At 24.3% G+C, this 17,216-nt stretch overlaps 3 protein-coding genes across 3 annotated transcripts; all 3 read right to left on the minus strand. All coding sequences in view use genetic code 6, as the record gives it.

Annotated features, from left to right (window-relative positions):
• Window positions 1-568: 568 nt before the first annotated feature.
• TTHERM_00218590 (transmembrane protein, putative) lies at window positions 569-4,267 on the minus strand (the record flags this gene model as incomplete). The annotated part of the gene is made up of 11 exons (XM_001020531.2): window positions 569-1,261; window positions 1,317-1,625; window positions 1,684-1,831; window positions 1,881-2,040; window positions 2,100-2,251; window positions 2,302-2,591; window positions 2,656-2,747; window positions 2,844-3,171; window positions 3,261-3,845; window positions 4,079-4,193; window positions 4,248-4,267. The coding sequence occupies 11 exons, from the start codon at window positions 4,265-4,267 to the stop codon at window positions 569-571; spliced, it is 2,892 nt and encodes a 963-aa protein (XP_001020531.2).
• A 1,035-nt stretch (window positions 4,268-5,302) lies between these two features.
• On the minus strand, window positions 5,303-5,977 carry TTHERM_000218619 (transmembrane protein, putative; the record flags this gene model as incomplete). Its single annotated transcript, XM_012798730.1, has 1 exon — window positions 5,303-5,977. The coding sequence occupies one exon, from the start codon at window positions 5,975-5,977 to the stop codon at window positions 5,303-5,305; it is 675 nt and encodes a 224-aa protein (XP_012654184.1).
• A 2,439-nt stretch (window positions 5,978-8,416) lies between these two features.
• Window positions 8,417-15,674, minus strand: TTHERM_00218620 (notchless protein, putative; the record flags this gene model as incomplete). The annotated part of the gene is made up of 18 exons (XM_001020534.2): window positions 8,417-8,607; window positions 8,665-8,860; window positions 8,919-9,568; window positions 9,639-9,710; window positions 9,774-10,081; window positions 10,150-10,833; window positions 10,887-11,072; window positions 11,128-11,254; window positions 11,307-12,278; window positions 12,344-12,639; window positions 12,698-13,000; window positions 13,059-13,481; window positions 13,537-13,713; window positions 13,772-13,992; window positions 14,193-14,594; window positions 14,736-15,077; window positions 15,257-15,373; window positions 15,549-15,674. The coding sequence occupies 18 exons, from the start codon at window positions 15,672-15,674 to the stop codon at window positions 8,417-8,419; spliced, it is 5,793 nt and encodes a 1,930-aa protein (XP_001020534.2).
• Window positions 15,675-17,216: the final 1,542 nt, after the last annotated feature.

A 17,216-nucleotide genomic window follows, 5' to 3' on the forward strand; every position in this document is an offset into this window, starting at 1 on the left:
AATGTTTTTATTCTTATTGAATTTCTTAAATAAATACTATTTTCCTTCAATTATTATTTAAAATTTTCTTTTAATATGAAAAAAAACTTGCAAATCAGTTATCAATCGTTAAAAGTAGAAATACTAACTATTAAATTTACAATCACACTAATTAAGATTTTTTATTAAGATTTTTAGATTAATAAAAATGAATATTTTAAATAGATCTTAGTAAATAAAATAATGATTTGCTCGATGAATAGATATATAAGCAGATAATCTATTTAAAAATAGACTATTTGGTTAAGTACTTTATATAAAAATTATAATTTTTGCTCTTTTTAAAATTATTTTGTAGAAATATTATTTCTTATTTACAAAAAGATAAAAATATAATTATGTTTACTTTACAAAATTAAACAAGTATTTTTATATTTTATATAAAATTAAATGAGTTTTATTATTTAATAATTTTATTTAATTATATATGTGGAAAAATTTTTTGTATGAATAAATCAGCTTCTTAAAAAATCTGTTAAATATGATTTTATTGATTTTCTAAAATTCCATTATTTCTTCATCATATCTATCACTGCTTTGCATTATTTAAAATCTTTGCTTATTATGTAAGTATTTATTAAGATTATTCAAGCTATGCCTTTAACTAGCTCACAAGAAGAAAATCAGATTAATTTGCTTATCTCTATCTATTTCTATGGTAATTAGACTAATACTCTCTGATTTAATCCAAAAGCCATTTGTTATTTACAATTTGTTTATTCACAAACTAAGAATCATATTAAGGTGTCTATTTAATGATGCTAAGTTGTTTTTGCACTATGGGTATCAAATCTTAAGCATTTCCAGATATTTATTATTTTGAATTTTATTAATTTTAAATCATTTTATCTATTGTTAGTTAACTTTGCTATAAATACTTATTTTGCATTTGGATTTATTGATTACTACTTTTATTAGATTTATTTTATGAAGCATAGCCCTAGCTTTGATAAAACTAATCGTTGCCTTGATTACTCGATCTTTCAATCATTTTTAAATCCAAGAAACTTGACTTTTTAGAATTAATTAATTTTAGATTCAAATTATTTGAATTTGATTAAAAATCCATTTAATTTTAAAAAGACTTAGGAGTACTGCTCTATACAAAACTTTTTCCTTGAGCATATTACTTTGATTTTTCATTTAAATTAGCATAATTCTCATTTTTGTTGTATTTTTCAAGTAAATTAGTATTCATAGCTGGATTTAATTTGTCATATTCCTTTTTTTATTTTAAATAATTTATAAAAACAACTTTAATTCAAAATATATTTTACAGTTTTGAATTAGCTCTAAATATCTTCGTATGGTCTATTTAAATTGAAAAAAGTCAAACTATCAATATCCAATTCGAATATTTTTGCATTAGATCTAAATAGTGGGATAAAAAGATAATTTGCGGATGATATAATTATTGAAATGATAGAGGGTATCAGTTTTTATAATTATTAAGGGTCATTTATCCTATGGAAGCAGTAGGTGCTTATTGAAAATATTATTAACGATATCGGAAGATGATGCAAAATGCTAAAGCTTATTTCTGGACCAATATCATCTATAACTGCTCTTCTATAAATAAGCTAAAACTATTTAATAACAAAGATTTATCCGTATTTATTAATTCATTAAAGTAGTGATATTTACTTTAGTCACTATATAATAGATAATTATGCTCCCAAGCGACCATATCAAACACATAGGAATCATAGGTGCATAAAACATAGTTTGATAAATGACTCTAATGATAGTGCAGTAGTGATAACCTAAGTCAAATTCTGGGTCTTCAAATATCCTTTAATTATAATATAAATTTAACTCTAATTATTTAAGGAAATATTTACTTTCCTAACTCTTCTTGGTTGATATATTGACTTCTTTTTGTTAGGTGAGCTCTATCTCTATAAAAGCATTTTATCAGGTAAGGTATATCAATAACACAAAGAATTACAGGTGTTACTGCTTGTAAGAAGAAATTATATGTTTAAAGTATTGATAGGCCAGCTTTATTCAAATATTAAAATATATTTAATTCTTTAGTTTGGTTTCAAAAGATTTCTTACTTGGGTTATATAACATACTATAAAGGGATTAATTATTCATTTATGATGAAAGAATAGCAAAAGGCATCACATTATTTATAATAAATTATAAAATAATAGTTATGCTGGTTGTCATATTTAATCTACTTGTCTTTGAATTAAAATTCAGCATTCTTTAAATTAAATAAAGTAAATTTAAAAGATAATAAATTTAAAAATATACCTAAGGCAAATTTTAACGAGGATATAGAAATAAATGTTTAGGGCTTACATTATTATAGCTAATCCTACAGCTGTTAGATGAGATGAAACAACATCATCATATGATGCATAGTTGCGATTATGATTTGTAATTCCTAAATAAGAGTATATTGTGATAATTACATAACTAACTAATCCAGCTATTACTACTAAGAAGTGTAAATAATTATCCAAAAAAAAGGTAAAAATCTTGCATTTTTAAGAAGCTTGATACATATCACTCCACTCAATATCATCAGGAATAGGTGCTTCCTAAATTTATTTAACAACATAAATTTTTTCTTCTTATATATGAAATACAACTTGAATTATTTACCTTAAAGGTCAATTTTTCACCTTAAAAATAAAATTTTTATTTAGAAAAGAAAGACTTGTATCTACTTACAGTTTCTAAGAACTAAAAAGCAACTTTATTATTAAAAAAAATATTATTTTCTTATCTAAAAATTTTGAAGTATTAAATAAAATGCATTTAATTTTTTAAAAATTATTTAAAATTCATACTATGCTGGTATTTGAAAGTAATGAATGCTTGTCCACAAAAATATTTAGGCATAAAATCTTTTGTCCTTTTTGATGAAAGATCCTATCTTAAAGTTTCTATTTTTTTTTCAGTAATTTGTATTTGTTATTCTGTTTGATAAACTTCATCACTGCCTAAGCCATTTGTGTTAATTTCTTTCATTTTTTTCTTTTTTAAATCTTTAACTTCTTATTCTAATTAGATGAGTTCATCTATGTTAAAGCAAAATGTTATCTTTTAAATTGATCCTTTCATATCAATTTTTTAGTCATGTATATCCACTAAATTCATTTTGTTCTCTATATAATCCTAAACAAAATTCAGACAAAAAAGTAAATAAAAGCATGCTAATTATGAAAGTTAAATAAGACTGAAATGTTTTTGAAAGAAATAATTACTATCAATTCGATTTCATAATTTTTTCCATCTGTAAATTCAATAGGTATATTACTAACAAGTACTGTAAAAGAGTTAGGCTGCTAGAAGTAATTATCTAGTTTAATTTGTTTCTCTTTTTACCTCTTAACAATATAGTGGATGATTAGAATCAATCCCATAACTGTAATTAAATTAAGAATATCTTATATAAACAAAGAATTTTTATCGTTTCCTCTATTCCCAAGCGCAAATTTGGTAATCCAATTCTTTTAACAATTTATTTGGATTTTTACAGGAGATTAATTGTTTTACAGAGACAAGTAATATGACTCTGCAATTTAATCTACACCTTTTTGTGAGATACATATGTTTTAATTATTATTTAAAGTTAAGCTATAAATTCCACTCACAAAAAGAACAGCAAGCAAAAATAAAAAGGACATCTTTAAAAAATCAAAATATAAAGGGTAAGATGTCCCCAAATAAGAAAGAAAATCTGTGCTTGTCCTCATATGCACACTATAAGGTTTGCTATATCTACCACAGCATTCACATTACCATTAACCTTTGTAATCCTGTGGAATCTAGTGCAGATTAAAAACTTGCTGTTAAATATAATTTTTTGAAGTTATTTATTGAATAAGTTAATAAAAATTTCAAAATTCGATAGAATGATATTTAATTTATTTGATAGGCTAAAAGCTTTTTTAATTCGAAAAGAATATACCACTAAAATAACAATTTATTAAGTTAATATTAAAATTAACTTTCTTTAAGAAAAATGATTCTACTAAAATTTTTGAATTAAAAATTTAATCGATTGAGTATAAGAATGTACCCTGTGACGCATTGCAACTTAATAATTTGCGGGAACATCAGTCCTACTGATTTTTTATTTTTTCATAGATTTATCGCTTTTATTGTAGCTTTTTGCATTTATGTTTGAATCATTGCTAAAAAATAAAATTTAGTTATTGGTTAATTTTTCAAAAAAAAAACTATTTTACTCAAATTAAATTTCTATCATCTTAATAAAATAGCCTCTATATCGTCAAAAAGTATTTTTAAACTTGTCTTTTATAATCCTTATGATTATAATTTGTTTATTATGTCTTTTTTTTTATCCTTTTTAATTTCCTCTAATTTTTACTAAATATCTCAAATAATCAATGACTATTATATGCTCAATTATTAAAAATTTTTTATTAATAATAAATATTGTTAAAGAACAGACCTAGTTTGTTTATTTATTCTTTTTATCAAATGAAAAAATGAAATTCTATTAATATTGTTTTCTTTGCGAAAATTAAGTTAAAAATAGATTTGTTCTAATAGTTAGTTCTTACCATCAAAATGTAATAAAATAATAAATTGGTATACTTACTATTTATTCTTTTTCCAACAATGCTATCAAATATTATTTTTTTAAATAAAAATATTTTAAATAATTAATAATAGATAGAAATAAGCAATTTATTATTTAATAAAAGAATTGTATAAATATAAAAATAAGAGAAAATTAACAATATCTTAATTATCTATTTTAGAATTTTAGAAGGAAATTTTTCTGTTCGAATTAAATATTCTAAATAATTATCATCTATCTAAAAATTAATTTTGTAATTAATATTTAATATAAAAAGTGTTAAATAGATAATTTTAAGATTGATTACACAACAAAATTGAAGTCACAAACTTAGTTAAATTAGCATAGTTATGTCAAATTAGCAAATAAACCTTATAGATACTTGGAAAGACATCTATTAGAATATTGACTAGGAGAAAATAGAAAAGATTTCATTATGCCCTTTTATTTCTAGATTAGGAATAAATTAGTCAGATCAAACTATAGACAAAAAATATTTGGCCATTTTTTTTGCTTTTATAGAAAGACTCTTTCTGAATTATTAAATTGACTATATAGATCATTTATGCAAGTTGATGGAGCAACGAAAAAATGAAACAAATTTCGTTACCTAAATAGATTTTATTTTAAATTTCATTTACTATTTGAAGAAAAACTTTATTTAAGACACTGTTGAAATGAGCTTTGCCGACTTTATCAATTTTAGATAACAAATATTTTATTTGATTGAGAATGATTAACTATTTACTGCATTTATACCATTTGCAACTACATATATTTAGTTTTAATCTCAGTAAAATAGTTTATTGATAGAAAAATATGACAAAGAAAATGTTTAAAAGTTAAGCAATATCCTTAAAATGAATATAAAAGTTTTATTAGCAAAACCAGATAAAATTACTATTTCAGCAAACAAATATTTCTCAGATAATAGGAATAAAATGGATAAGACATTATTTGTAGTAGAAAAAAGCAAGTAATCTGTACACATAGCATATGATTCTTCAAATGAGAGATTACATAGATTCTGTTATTAAGGTAAAATAATCTATGAATAGAAAAATTAATAAAACCTAGAAAATACATATAAACCAATTAATGGTAATTAATTGAGTTAACAACATATTCAATTGTAATAAGAAAATGAAAGCTTAAAATAATAGATTTTGAAAATTTAAGAAGAAGAGGCATAAATTAAATAACAAAATGCTTAACTAAAATAAGAAGAATAAAAGTATAGAGAACAAGAGCTTTAGCTAAAATAGGTATTTGAACAATTAAGGCCTTTGCTATAAAATATGCTAAATAATTAGACCAAATAAATTGAGCAACTCTAATAGTTTTAGCCTACTCATAATAGAAATATTCCATAAAGTGATACTCTCTAACAGTAGCTTATTTAGTTAAATAATTCAGAGCTACAATTAAAATAATAATTATAATAACTATTCTTCCCCTAAAATAATTAATAGATTATCACTTAAACCTACTAGCCATAGTAGCCTGCTTAGAGCGCTAATTAATAATGGATTCGAAATGATTGCAATAATCAATTACAGTAGAGCTAAGTTTTACTAGAGACTAACAATAATTTTAAGTCTCAGTAAATCTATGATCAAAAAGGATTTATTAAATAATATAGTTTAGAAAGCAACTAACCATTATACTAAATTGATCCTAAACAATAAAATTATATTTAAAATAACAAAAGCAATTAAAGTTTTAATGAAATTTCTACAAATGACATATAAAATAAAAGCAACAATTCAGGATCAAATTAACATTTTTATTCTCCAAAATTAATTTAATAGCAAGTAGGTAACCAAAGCAATTATAATAATGATCTTTAAACTTTTAAATTTTAAAACAATTACTCAAACAATATCGCAGAATATGTTCATACTATTAAAACTAATAAGAGAGGTAATCTTTAATTAAATACTGATGATAATACATCAAACTGGACAACTTGTGATAAAATCAAAGAAAACAGAAACAAATAAAAAATTTAAGATTGTCCTATATGTTGCCAAAATAAATTAAATGAAGATCTTCTTAAGTTGAAATGTGGTCACTCATTTTGCTAAGATTGTTTAATAGAACATATTAATTCTTTAATTTCGCAAGGAAAACGTTCATTTGATTACTTTACTTGTCTTCATTGTAACTTAAAATTTAATCCTACAGAGCTATTTTTTATGCTTACAGATAAGTAAAGAAGCTAAATAGATGAATACTACAAAGATAGAAATATAAATTTCAAGTGTCCAAATTAAAAATGTGGTTAGTAATCTAAAATTCAAGAAAAAGAATGCTTGCTAAAAGAATTTTTTGTAACTAGTTGTTGCAAGTCAAAAGTATGTTCTAAATGCAAGCAATTATATCATCCTGACTTTAAATGCTAATCTTAAATTACAGAAATGATAGAACAAATTGCAGCTTATAGAAATTAATAAGCAACCGATAATGCTAGATTGTTCAGATTCTGCCCTGTTTGCTATTAATTTGCATTCAAAGATGAAGGTTGTGATCATGTTACATGTATAAAATGTAAATCAGATTTCTGCTTTAGTTGCTCTGCACCTAGACCATCTATTTTAGGTCATGGTAATCATTATCACAGAGAAGGCTGCCATTATTTCTGTGAGTACAAAGACCAAAAAGGAAATAAAGTAGACAATGAACTGAACCTAAAAAAATGTGTTTAATGTTAAAAAACTAAAAATCCATGCTAAAGACCTATAAGTTGGGATAAATTCCTTGTAGAAGTTCAAAATGAAATAGGTAATGAAATATTTGAAGCATTCCCAGATAACTATTTTCTTTGAATAAAATCAATGAATTAATTAATTAATTTACATTAAAAATATATAATTTTTATTTCTAAGTTTTATAACAAAACTAGTAAAATAAATAAAAATTAATCATCCATCAATGCATGACCTTTATATTTGATATTTTTCATTCAAAATTTTTTTTTGTTTATACTTTCTTTTATTGCTCTCATATGAAAATGAAAAATTTATTAACATATTATTAAAAAAGAATATTTATATTTATTATTGATTGATATTTAAGTCAAATAAATAAAAATAAAATAATTTAATTACAAATTAATCTATTTAAACACCTTTTTGTAATGCAAAATAAGATAATATGTTAATTCATTAATTACAAACCAAACATGAATTTTTCAGTCTTTGAAAATAAATCAATTAACAAAATGAAAGATTATTAATATATAAAGAAGTTAGTTAGATAGATAGATACTTTTATAGAAATTCTTTTATTTATTATAATTAAAAGTAAAAAATGTTTGAGAAGATTTTATTTAAGATTTATTTCTCAAATTTCGTTGATTTACATTTTATCTTATTTTTGTTTATACTTTCTTTTATTGCTCTTCTTTGAAAATGAAAATTGATTAACATATTATTAAAAAAGAATAAATTCATTTATTATTGATTGGTATTTTAAGTTAAATAAATAAAAATAAAATAATTTAATTACAAATTAATCTATTTAAACACCTTTTTGAAATACAAAATAAGATAATATGTTAATTCATTATTTATAAACCAAACAAGAATTTTTCAGTCGCTGAAAATAAATCAATTAACAAAATGAAAGATTATTAATATATAAACGAGTTAGTTAGATAGATAGATACTTTTATAAAAATTCTTTATTTATTATAATTAAAAGCAAAAAATGTTTGAGAAGATTTTATATAAGATTTATTTCTCAAAATTCGTTAATTTACATTTTATTTATTTATTCTGTGATTAGATAAGCATTAATTTATTTTGTTCATTGAGGAACTGCAAGAGAATATATAGCAATACCATCTTTGCTTGATGCTACTACTCTGTCTGTTATTATGTTTGTAGTTGGATTGTTAGATTTTTGTGTATAAATGTTAATTATTCCTCCATCAAGAGCTCCTGTGTATAATTCTCTGTCTTCCTTAGATTCTACATTTAATTTTTCTATGCTTCCATCTAAATTATTAAAATATATATTTAATAAATCTTATTAGCAAATAATAAATTAATTACTTGATAATCCAACTAACATCTTAAGACTGTTTTTCGATTCCATCAAGGTTATGGAAAGTGGGAAATCATGTAGATTTATTCTTTATAAAATCTAACGCTTTTGGTAATTTCTAACAAATACGTATTACAAAGTGCTATTTACTGCATAGTAAACATTATCGTTAAAACGAGAAACAGCAATCTTTGTTGTAGAAACCTAAAAGTTTATTATTTTTTAAATGATAAATTTGAGTTTTGTAAAAATTTTAAATTACAGCATCTGTGTAAAGGAGTTGTGTGAGATTTTTTTATTCAGCAGAGCTATCTATTAAAGAACCGTGAGGGTTTTCGAGGAAATCACACTCGTCAATAAGAGTGAATCCATATCCAATTTGGCGATCTGATGCATAATCAACTAAATAAACAATAACCTTGCCTTTAGAAGTAGTAGCAAAGAAAAGAGATTTTTCAGAATAAGGAATAAAATCAGTCACGTTAGGTACCTTGAATACTTTTTGGAAACGAACTAGAGGTCTTTTATCTTTAATAAGCTATTCAAAATTAAATATATCACCACTCTTCATTACAACAAACTTTCCACTTCTTCCTCCAACAATTGTTTCAAAAGATTTAATAGGATACTCTGTACTTGTCTTATCAGAAGGTCTAACTTCATCTAAAACATAAGTTTCAGATTAGAAGAATTTTTGCAGGTTAATACTCTTGATATCATTGTTATTTTCAAAGAAGCAAAAGATTTTATTTGTCTTAGATTCAAATAAAACTGATTTCACAGCACTTTAGAATTTGTATTCCATAACTTCTTCAGCTGTTTGGATATTCCATAATTTCATTTTACCATCTTAGTGAGTAGTGACAATAAATCTTTCATTAACTATATGAGTTTCATAAGCGTATTTATTATCTATTTATAGTTTTTAAATGTTAAGTATTAAATTTAAATATCAAAAAAAGGTGAGAATATAAATAAGTACCTATGGTGCCGATTAAAACTGTTCTGTATTTGCTATCTAAGTTAACATAGTAAATGCTACCATGATATAATCCTTTAAATTAATTAATAAGAGTAAATATTTTTACAAACAATTTGAAAAAGTTTTTTTATATACCTACTAATCCTTCTTTAAAAGTAGGATCTAATGAGAAAGAAGCGACAGATGAAGTGACTTTCAATCTTGCCCACGATATCATAAATTCAGGATGATTAAAAGGGTTGCTAGCTTATAATTATCTTTCAAAGTCCCAGTAATGGATATTTTCATCCATAGTAGTGACTATCAATCTATGAACTTGATTGCTAACTCTAACATCAAGTACTTCTTATCCATTTAATGAAACTTAAGTTCTGTAAACTATTTAGAAGCTCTCATTGTCAACTACTATAATTTCACCTGTAGATAAACCTGCAACGGCATATCTAAAATTATAATTAATGTTTATATTGAATTATTGTGGTTTAGTATCTAAATATAAAATAATAATTACTGTTTGCTTCCAAAGAGTATATAGTCTACGGCAGTTACTTCTGGGGCTTTTAATACAGTTTAGGATTGTTCTTTTTCTGATTTCTCCACAAACTCTTATTTAGGAACAAAAACGTCGAAATATTTCAATGTGTTTGTTTTATCAAGTGCCCAGAATTAAACTGTGTCTCTTCCAACAGTACAGAACTCTAACTAATTGTCAACAGTATGAACAATTTCAGAAATCTTCACATCATTTATTCTATCAATAGTGTATGAAGAAGTAATAAGCTTACCACTAGGCCACTCCCATATTGCAACTGTGCATTCTTTGCAATTACCAGCACTAATGATATACTTACGGTTAGAGCTGAAAGCTATTGATTACACTCCTCTTGTATGGAAGCCTAAAGTTTTTACAATTTCTGAAGTTTTGCAATCGATGACATATATATTTGAAATTTCGTTTTAATTATATGAAGCTGATCCAGCAACTAAAAACTTGAAATCTTTTGAGATTGTTAAGCAGCTGATTTAATCAGGAAGATTTATAATTCTTTGCTTACGAACTTTGGTCAAGTTTTCTATAATAATTAAGTTTTAACTACTATATGCAAACCATCCAGCCATATAATTCCATACTACGTTATCATGGCTTTCATTATTAAAGCTGATCACATATTCTGTTTAGAATTCTTCTTTGTTGCTTTTTAAATAAGAAAATAATTAAAGTATTAATCTTTTATAACTTTGTCTTACTCTCTCAACTTTAAATTTTTTTCTTAGAATGTCTCACTTCTACAATTAGGTGCATAGTAGTGTCTAAAAGGAATGTTATTTTCCTTACGTACTTCATTAGGTGTATATTTAAATTGCAGGTTTTTTCTTTCTCTTTTCTTTTTTTGTTTATGATATTCGATTTCCTAAGGTTTTACTGGTTCAACTCTTTTTAAAAATAAAAGAGATTAAAGCTTACTGAAATATAATAAAGTTGTTTTACCTAGTTGGTTAAAAGCGAGGAGCATTTGATGCTGCACTAAGTATGGAGTTACTCTTTTTACTTTGATTGTATCCTGTCAGATTCTTGGCTTATGACATAAGCTGAGCTAAAGGGCCTATATGATCAGCTTGATTTTGTTAAAGACATTAAATTATTAATACAACTAAAATAAATTTTACCATCTGAGTCTTCATCGTAATCTCTATTGTTTGGAGATTAACTAGATTAGGCGCGCTATCCTTAATATTAATTTTCACGTTAAGCATTTGGTCTTACAGGATGACTATTCTCTGAATTAGAGACCTCAAAGTAAGGTGGCTGAGATACGTGTTGCTAGTAAGCATTAGGATTAATATCATTTACATCAGATACAACCCTATCTACTTTATATGTACCTTCTTATCCTTATCTTTAAACATTCAAGACCTATTGTATATCAGCGTATTCATCAAGTTAATCTTAGAATTACCCCTCATTCCCATCTTAATATTGCAGAGGAAGCTATTCACTACCCTTGTTTGCTCTTTTTACAGGATTAGGTTAATAGGTAGAGTTTGAAAGAGGAATTTTTTTAGTGTTAAGATTTGCGTTTTCACTAAAATCTACAATTCTTTCTTATTTTGTTAAATCTCCCAAGAAATTCCATTCATAAATACCTTCAAACCCTCCTGCAGTGATAATTTTAGTGTTATCAGGTGAGAAAGCAATACAATTAATCTTATTTATATGACTCAAAAATACTTAATTGCTACCAGGGCCATTAAGCAAGAACTCATAATCCCAAATCTTCAAAAGTTTGTCTCCTCCTACACTTGCCATATATTTAAAGTTACTGCTTAAACTAATATCATTTAATCCATTACGATGTACACAACTTATTTCACGAAGTAAATGAGCTTCATTGTTTTAAGGATCAGATCTATCAATACCAAAAACCTTAACTTTGCTATCATCAGTTATGGCAAAAAGCTCAGTATTGTTGCTAGACCACATAAGCTTCTTAATTGTAGTATTAGCACAAAAGATTTTCAAAATGCTTGACATTGTATAAGTATCAACGATATTAATATGAGTACCACAATCTCCTATCATGGCAAGCAACTCACCATCATGTGAAAAAGCGCTAAATTAATATTTTCCTGCAATTTCCCCTTATTAATTTTAAACAATAAAAGTTATGAAATGTAATTAATTTATTTAACAAAAGTTATGTTACTTTCAAAAGTTTTGACAGGTTAATAGTTTCTCTAAGCATCATACAAGCAATAGAATCCATTTTCATCAGCTGCAATTAAGTGCTTATCATCTGGAGAGTATTAGATATGGTTGATTCTGCTTTCGTGATAGCGACCTTCAAATATAGTATTTGTTTTTTCAATATCAAATACTCTGAAAATGCCTGAATTAAATCCTGCAGCAAAAGTCATAGAATTATTGCTGCAAGAAAGAGTGATACAATTGTCATCCAAATAATAGGGGAATTCATAAATTTATTCATATTTTTCCATATCCCTATCAAATATATTCAAGTTTAAAATTAAAAAGGCAAAACAAATAAATATAAATTTACCATAAACGGATAGTAAAGTCAGATGATAGAGTGATTAAGTAGTTACAGAAAGGATGGTATTACATTTGAGTAATTTCATCAGTATGAGATCTCAAGAATGTTTCAGGCTAATAAGTAGAGCGATCAAAAACTGTTAGGATACCATTAGAAGTTCCACAAGCAATTTTTAAAGAATCTAAAGAAATATCTAAAGAGATAACAACACCCTCATGTTTTGCTTCAATTAAAAATTCAGTAAAATTAAGAGGCCATATTCTGATATATTTATCTTCACTTCCAGTGGCACAAAATCCTGCGCTTAAACTACATTATAAAAATACAATTTTAAATTATTTAGTTTTCAAATGAAAAATAAATTTACCATAAACTAGTGATAGCTCCAGCGTGACATTAGTAAACAGTTTCTAACTGATAGATATTTTCAGTGTCATTTGTATTATAGCTAATTTGGAAAACCATTCCTTACTTAGATCCAACAAATATTTTTTTAATACTTCCCTTCTATTGAGCAGCTGATGGATTATCAAAAGCATATTCAAAGTCAAGTACTGTGAAAATTGAATTTCTTGCTAGACCGTTGAGAATCAATGGGGTACCTCTTAAGTGAGATGTTTTGTTAATTCTCCAAAAGCGAATGTTTTCACGACCACAAGAGACTAGTTTGTTCAAATTGATTGGGAAGAATTTCAAACTAAGAATATTGAAGTCACTGATTTACTTAGTAACAATAGTGGGTTTTTTAGTTGTCTCAATATTATCGATATTTAAAATTATAATCAATTCTCTATTAAAGTATTTTTAAAAATATTTATTAATTTTTATATATAAATTATTAATACCTATTCGAACTATCCAGACCAACTGTTGCAAGTAGCTTTCTATTATATGAGAAAGAAATACATTTAATATTCACTTAAGGACACTAGAAAGCAGTTACTAAATCACCAGTTAAAAAATTCCAAATCATTACTATACCAGGTTTTCCATCTTAAGCTGAAACTATCCAAACACCATCTCTAAATATTTTAAAGTAAAATTAATTTTTTTAATTTATAAAGCAAACAAAAAATATACCTTGAAACATCTAAGCATGAGATAGGGCTAGTGTGACCTTAAAAGAACCTTTATTTTTTTGTACCTAATTCGCTTGAGACCAAGATTGATCCAGAAGCATATATAATTTCATCAGGTCTTTCAAGATTTCTTGACCACTTAATATCAGGACATTAATTACCACTGAAACCAACAGTATGATTGAGTTTACAAATTGGATAGGGTTACAATTAGTTCTAAAGCTATATTTGAATTATTAAAAATTTATAAATAAGACTTTAATAATTAAAGTGGTTTTAAATTAAATTTGTAAATCAAATAAATATTAGCTTGATTTTTGCTATAAAATTTCTAATACAAAAAAAAAAAAATTTTATTGATTTTGGAAAAATTATTTCTTTTAATTTTTTTTTTTCATTTCAAATTTATTTTTATTATTTACTTCTTGTTAAGATCCTCTCTTTGATACTTAGGAATGACGGACCAAGTTTTCAGGATGGAATTTTTAAGAAGCATTTAAATTAGAACTCATATAATTCAATTATCCGGAGACAGAGTTTTAAGCTTCTAAAGATTATCTATGAGAAAGCTAGCTTTTGTTTGATCTAAATGACTTTTAACTTTGTCTCAAAGCTGCATCTAAACTTCCAGCACGATTTTCATTAATAGTATCATTATTAAGGGTTTATTGATTTTCTTTATCTTAAGTGAGTGATTCTGGCTGAGGTGGCTAGCTATTTTACTCTAAATCAGGGTCTATTTGGCTTGGATAATAAACTATCTAGTAAGTTCCACTCCATTATCTATCTTTAGGTGGCTTAAAGTCCATTTCTTTTGGTAGATTCTGTTTAATTAGTTAATAAATTGAAAATGAATGAATATAAATAAGGATTTTTGATTTTATTGAATAATTTAAATTTTTGTTCAGTCTTTTTTTTTCTTTAGAGAATAGTATTTAAATTTAGATACTAATGCAATAAATTACCTTAACTGAATAGCATACATCAGATGTGAAGATACCTCTTATAGAAAGAGTTGAACATATTTATATTGATCTTAATTGATGAATGTTTGCAAAATTGCTTATATCAGTATGCTAAAATAGTCCAAAGTTTTCTAAGTGGTATTAGATATCGAGTACCATGACTGTCCATTTTACAGGAGCGTCAGAGGGATAAGGTATTTACAAATTACTGTTACCTACCACTTTATATTAATCAAACATATTTGAAATAGAGAAACGAGTTACTGGTTCTCTATTTGAAATATTGAAATCAAAATGTATATGGAAATATTTGCCAGCACATGGAAGGAATTCAATTATGAGCTATTTTATTAATAAAAAGGATATGTTTAAAATACTTTTGCTTATTTAATTGTTGAATTGCTATTTGCGGTCTTTCTAATTTTTGAAAATTTGAACTAAATAAATATTTTCTTATTCCCATCAAATTTACATTTAAAATTCACTTTATCTAATAACCGCTTAAATATTTATCATTTTACATATCTTCCAACTAGTTGCAGAGATTTCAAACCTTGAGCAGGGTCTGGAATGTTTAAATAATTTGAAGCAGAAACAGCTCCAGCAATTCTTAATACTCTTCTGCCTATATTATTGTCCTTTATTTGAAAATAAATTGAATTGAAGTTTTTATAGCAAAATAAATGTATTTTAATTTCATAACTAATATTTAAATACATTGAATGCTTTCATATTATTAATGTTTTAAACTTAACTTAAAGAGCCTTTGTTTTAGCATTTTTAAAAATGTTTAGACTAAAATAAAATATTTACTTAAGTATCAGCTACTCCTCCCTTCTTTGCCTTGTTTGAAGAGTCAAATACACAAAACTTTCTAAATACATCAACAAAAGGATGCTACCATGAAACTGGCTAATTTGGAATGCTTCTTTTGTCCATTCCTTTATACTTCTTGTTTATTTATTGTAAAAAGTAGTTTCTTTTTTTATTAATGATAAACCTCTTAACTTCTTCTTCTTTTTTAAATTAGTAAGAAAGTCAATATTGCGATTAATGTTTTTAGTTTTATTATTATCAAATCTTAATTTATTTATCAAATGATTGATCGCTGATTTATTTAATAAAATAATGAAATAAACACATAAACATCATTTAATAGTAATTAATTTATATTTATAGATTTTCAAATGAGTTTTCTTTTTTGAAAATTGCTTTTTAATTTTCAAAATTATGGCTTTGTTTGATCAACTCAGCACAAAATATCTTAAATAAAAATAATAAATTAATTAATTACTACAGAAATCAGTTCAATTATTTTTTGAAATTATTTGTGAAGCCCATTTGCATTTTTTCACAATAAATTAGTTTTTGAATTTAATTGATTTATAATAAATAATCATATCCTTAATTTTTTTTGGTTTTTTTTAACAATATAGAATGGATTAAAATCTAACTATATAAACTATTTTTTTTCCAAATTATGAAAATCCATTCTAAAATGTGATAAAAGCTAGATATATAACAATTCGTTCAAATATTTCTTCTCAAAGCATTATTAAATTCTTTTAGAACGAAACATTTATTTTATTTTATTCAAAAAAAGGAATATTTTTATATTTCTATTAAAATATTTATGAATTAAAGAATCTATCTTTCAATGAGATATGCTAACAATTAATTATTAGAAGTAGAATATTTTAATTTATTTATAATTAAGTTGCTCGAATAAGAAGTTTGATTTATTTTATAAAAAATTTTTTTACTTGATTAAATTTATTTGAAATTTAAAATCATTTTTTTGAAATAAGTTAGAAAAATATTTAAATAAAAAAAACTTTCAAGAAAGAAATTTTGAAATAAAATATTATTGTTTCTTGGAGAAAAATGTTAACGTTAATTTTAAGCATGTATGTATATTTATTTTTTCATGATATAATTTAGTAGTCAGATTAGTCTTTAATAATTTATAAATTTAATTTTATAGATAATTTAAATTTAAATTTTTTCATTTGATTATTTATCTCTAATTTCGTTTTTATTAGTTTTTGTTAGAATCTAAACGAAATAATTGTTAATAGGGGTTTAAATATTAATTTTAATGATTTTTCTCTTAAATAAATTCATATAAAAGTTTAGAATTTAATAATTTTATTTACATAGCCCTATTTTCTACTTATAGGTGAATTAATTGCAAATGTCTCTCTTAAAGAAGTTTAAAAATAATAAATTTGTTAGAATAGATTTATATTAAAAACTTTTATTAATTGAATAAAATAGCTATCTTTCTATTTACTTTGAAATATATATTAGAAAAAAATATTTTGAGGTGTAAAACGTAAGTACCTCACTAATGTAAATAAAATTATAATGACTCTTATGCTATAAAAAGATGAGAGAGAAAGAAATATAAAGCAACTTTTTTTTGAATGTAAATTTATACATATGGAAGTTGAGAAGTTAATTAAATTTGATGAATAATTT

Source organism: Tetrahymena thermophila, assembly GCF_000189635.1.
Source record: "Tetrahymena thermophila SB210 genomic scaffold scf_8254564, whole genome shotgun sequence".
Classification (NCBI taxonomy): domain Eukaryota; phylum Ciliophora; class Oligohymenophorea; order Hymenostomatida; family Tetrahymenidae; genus Tetrahymena; species Tetrahymena thermophila.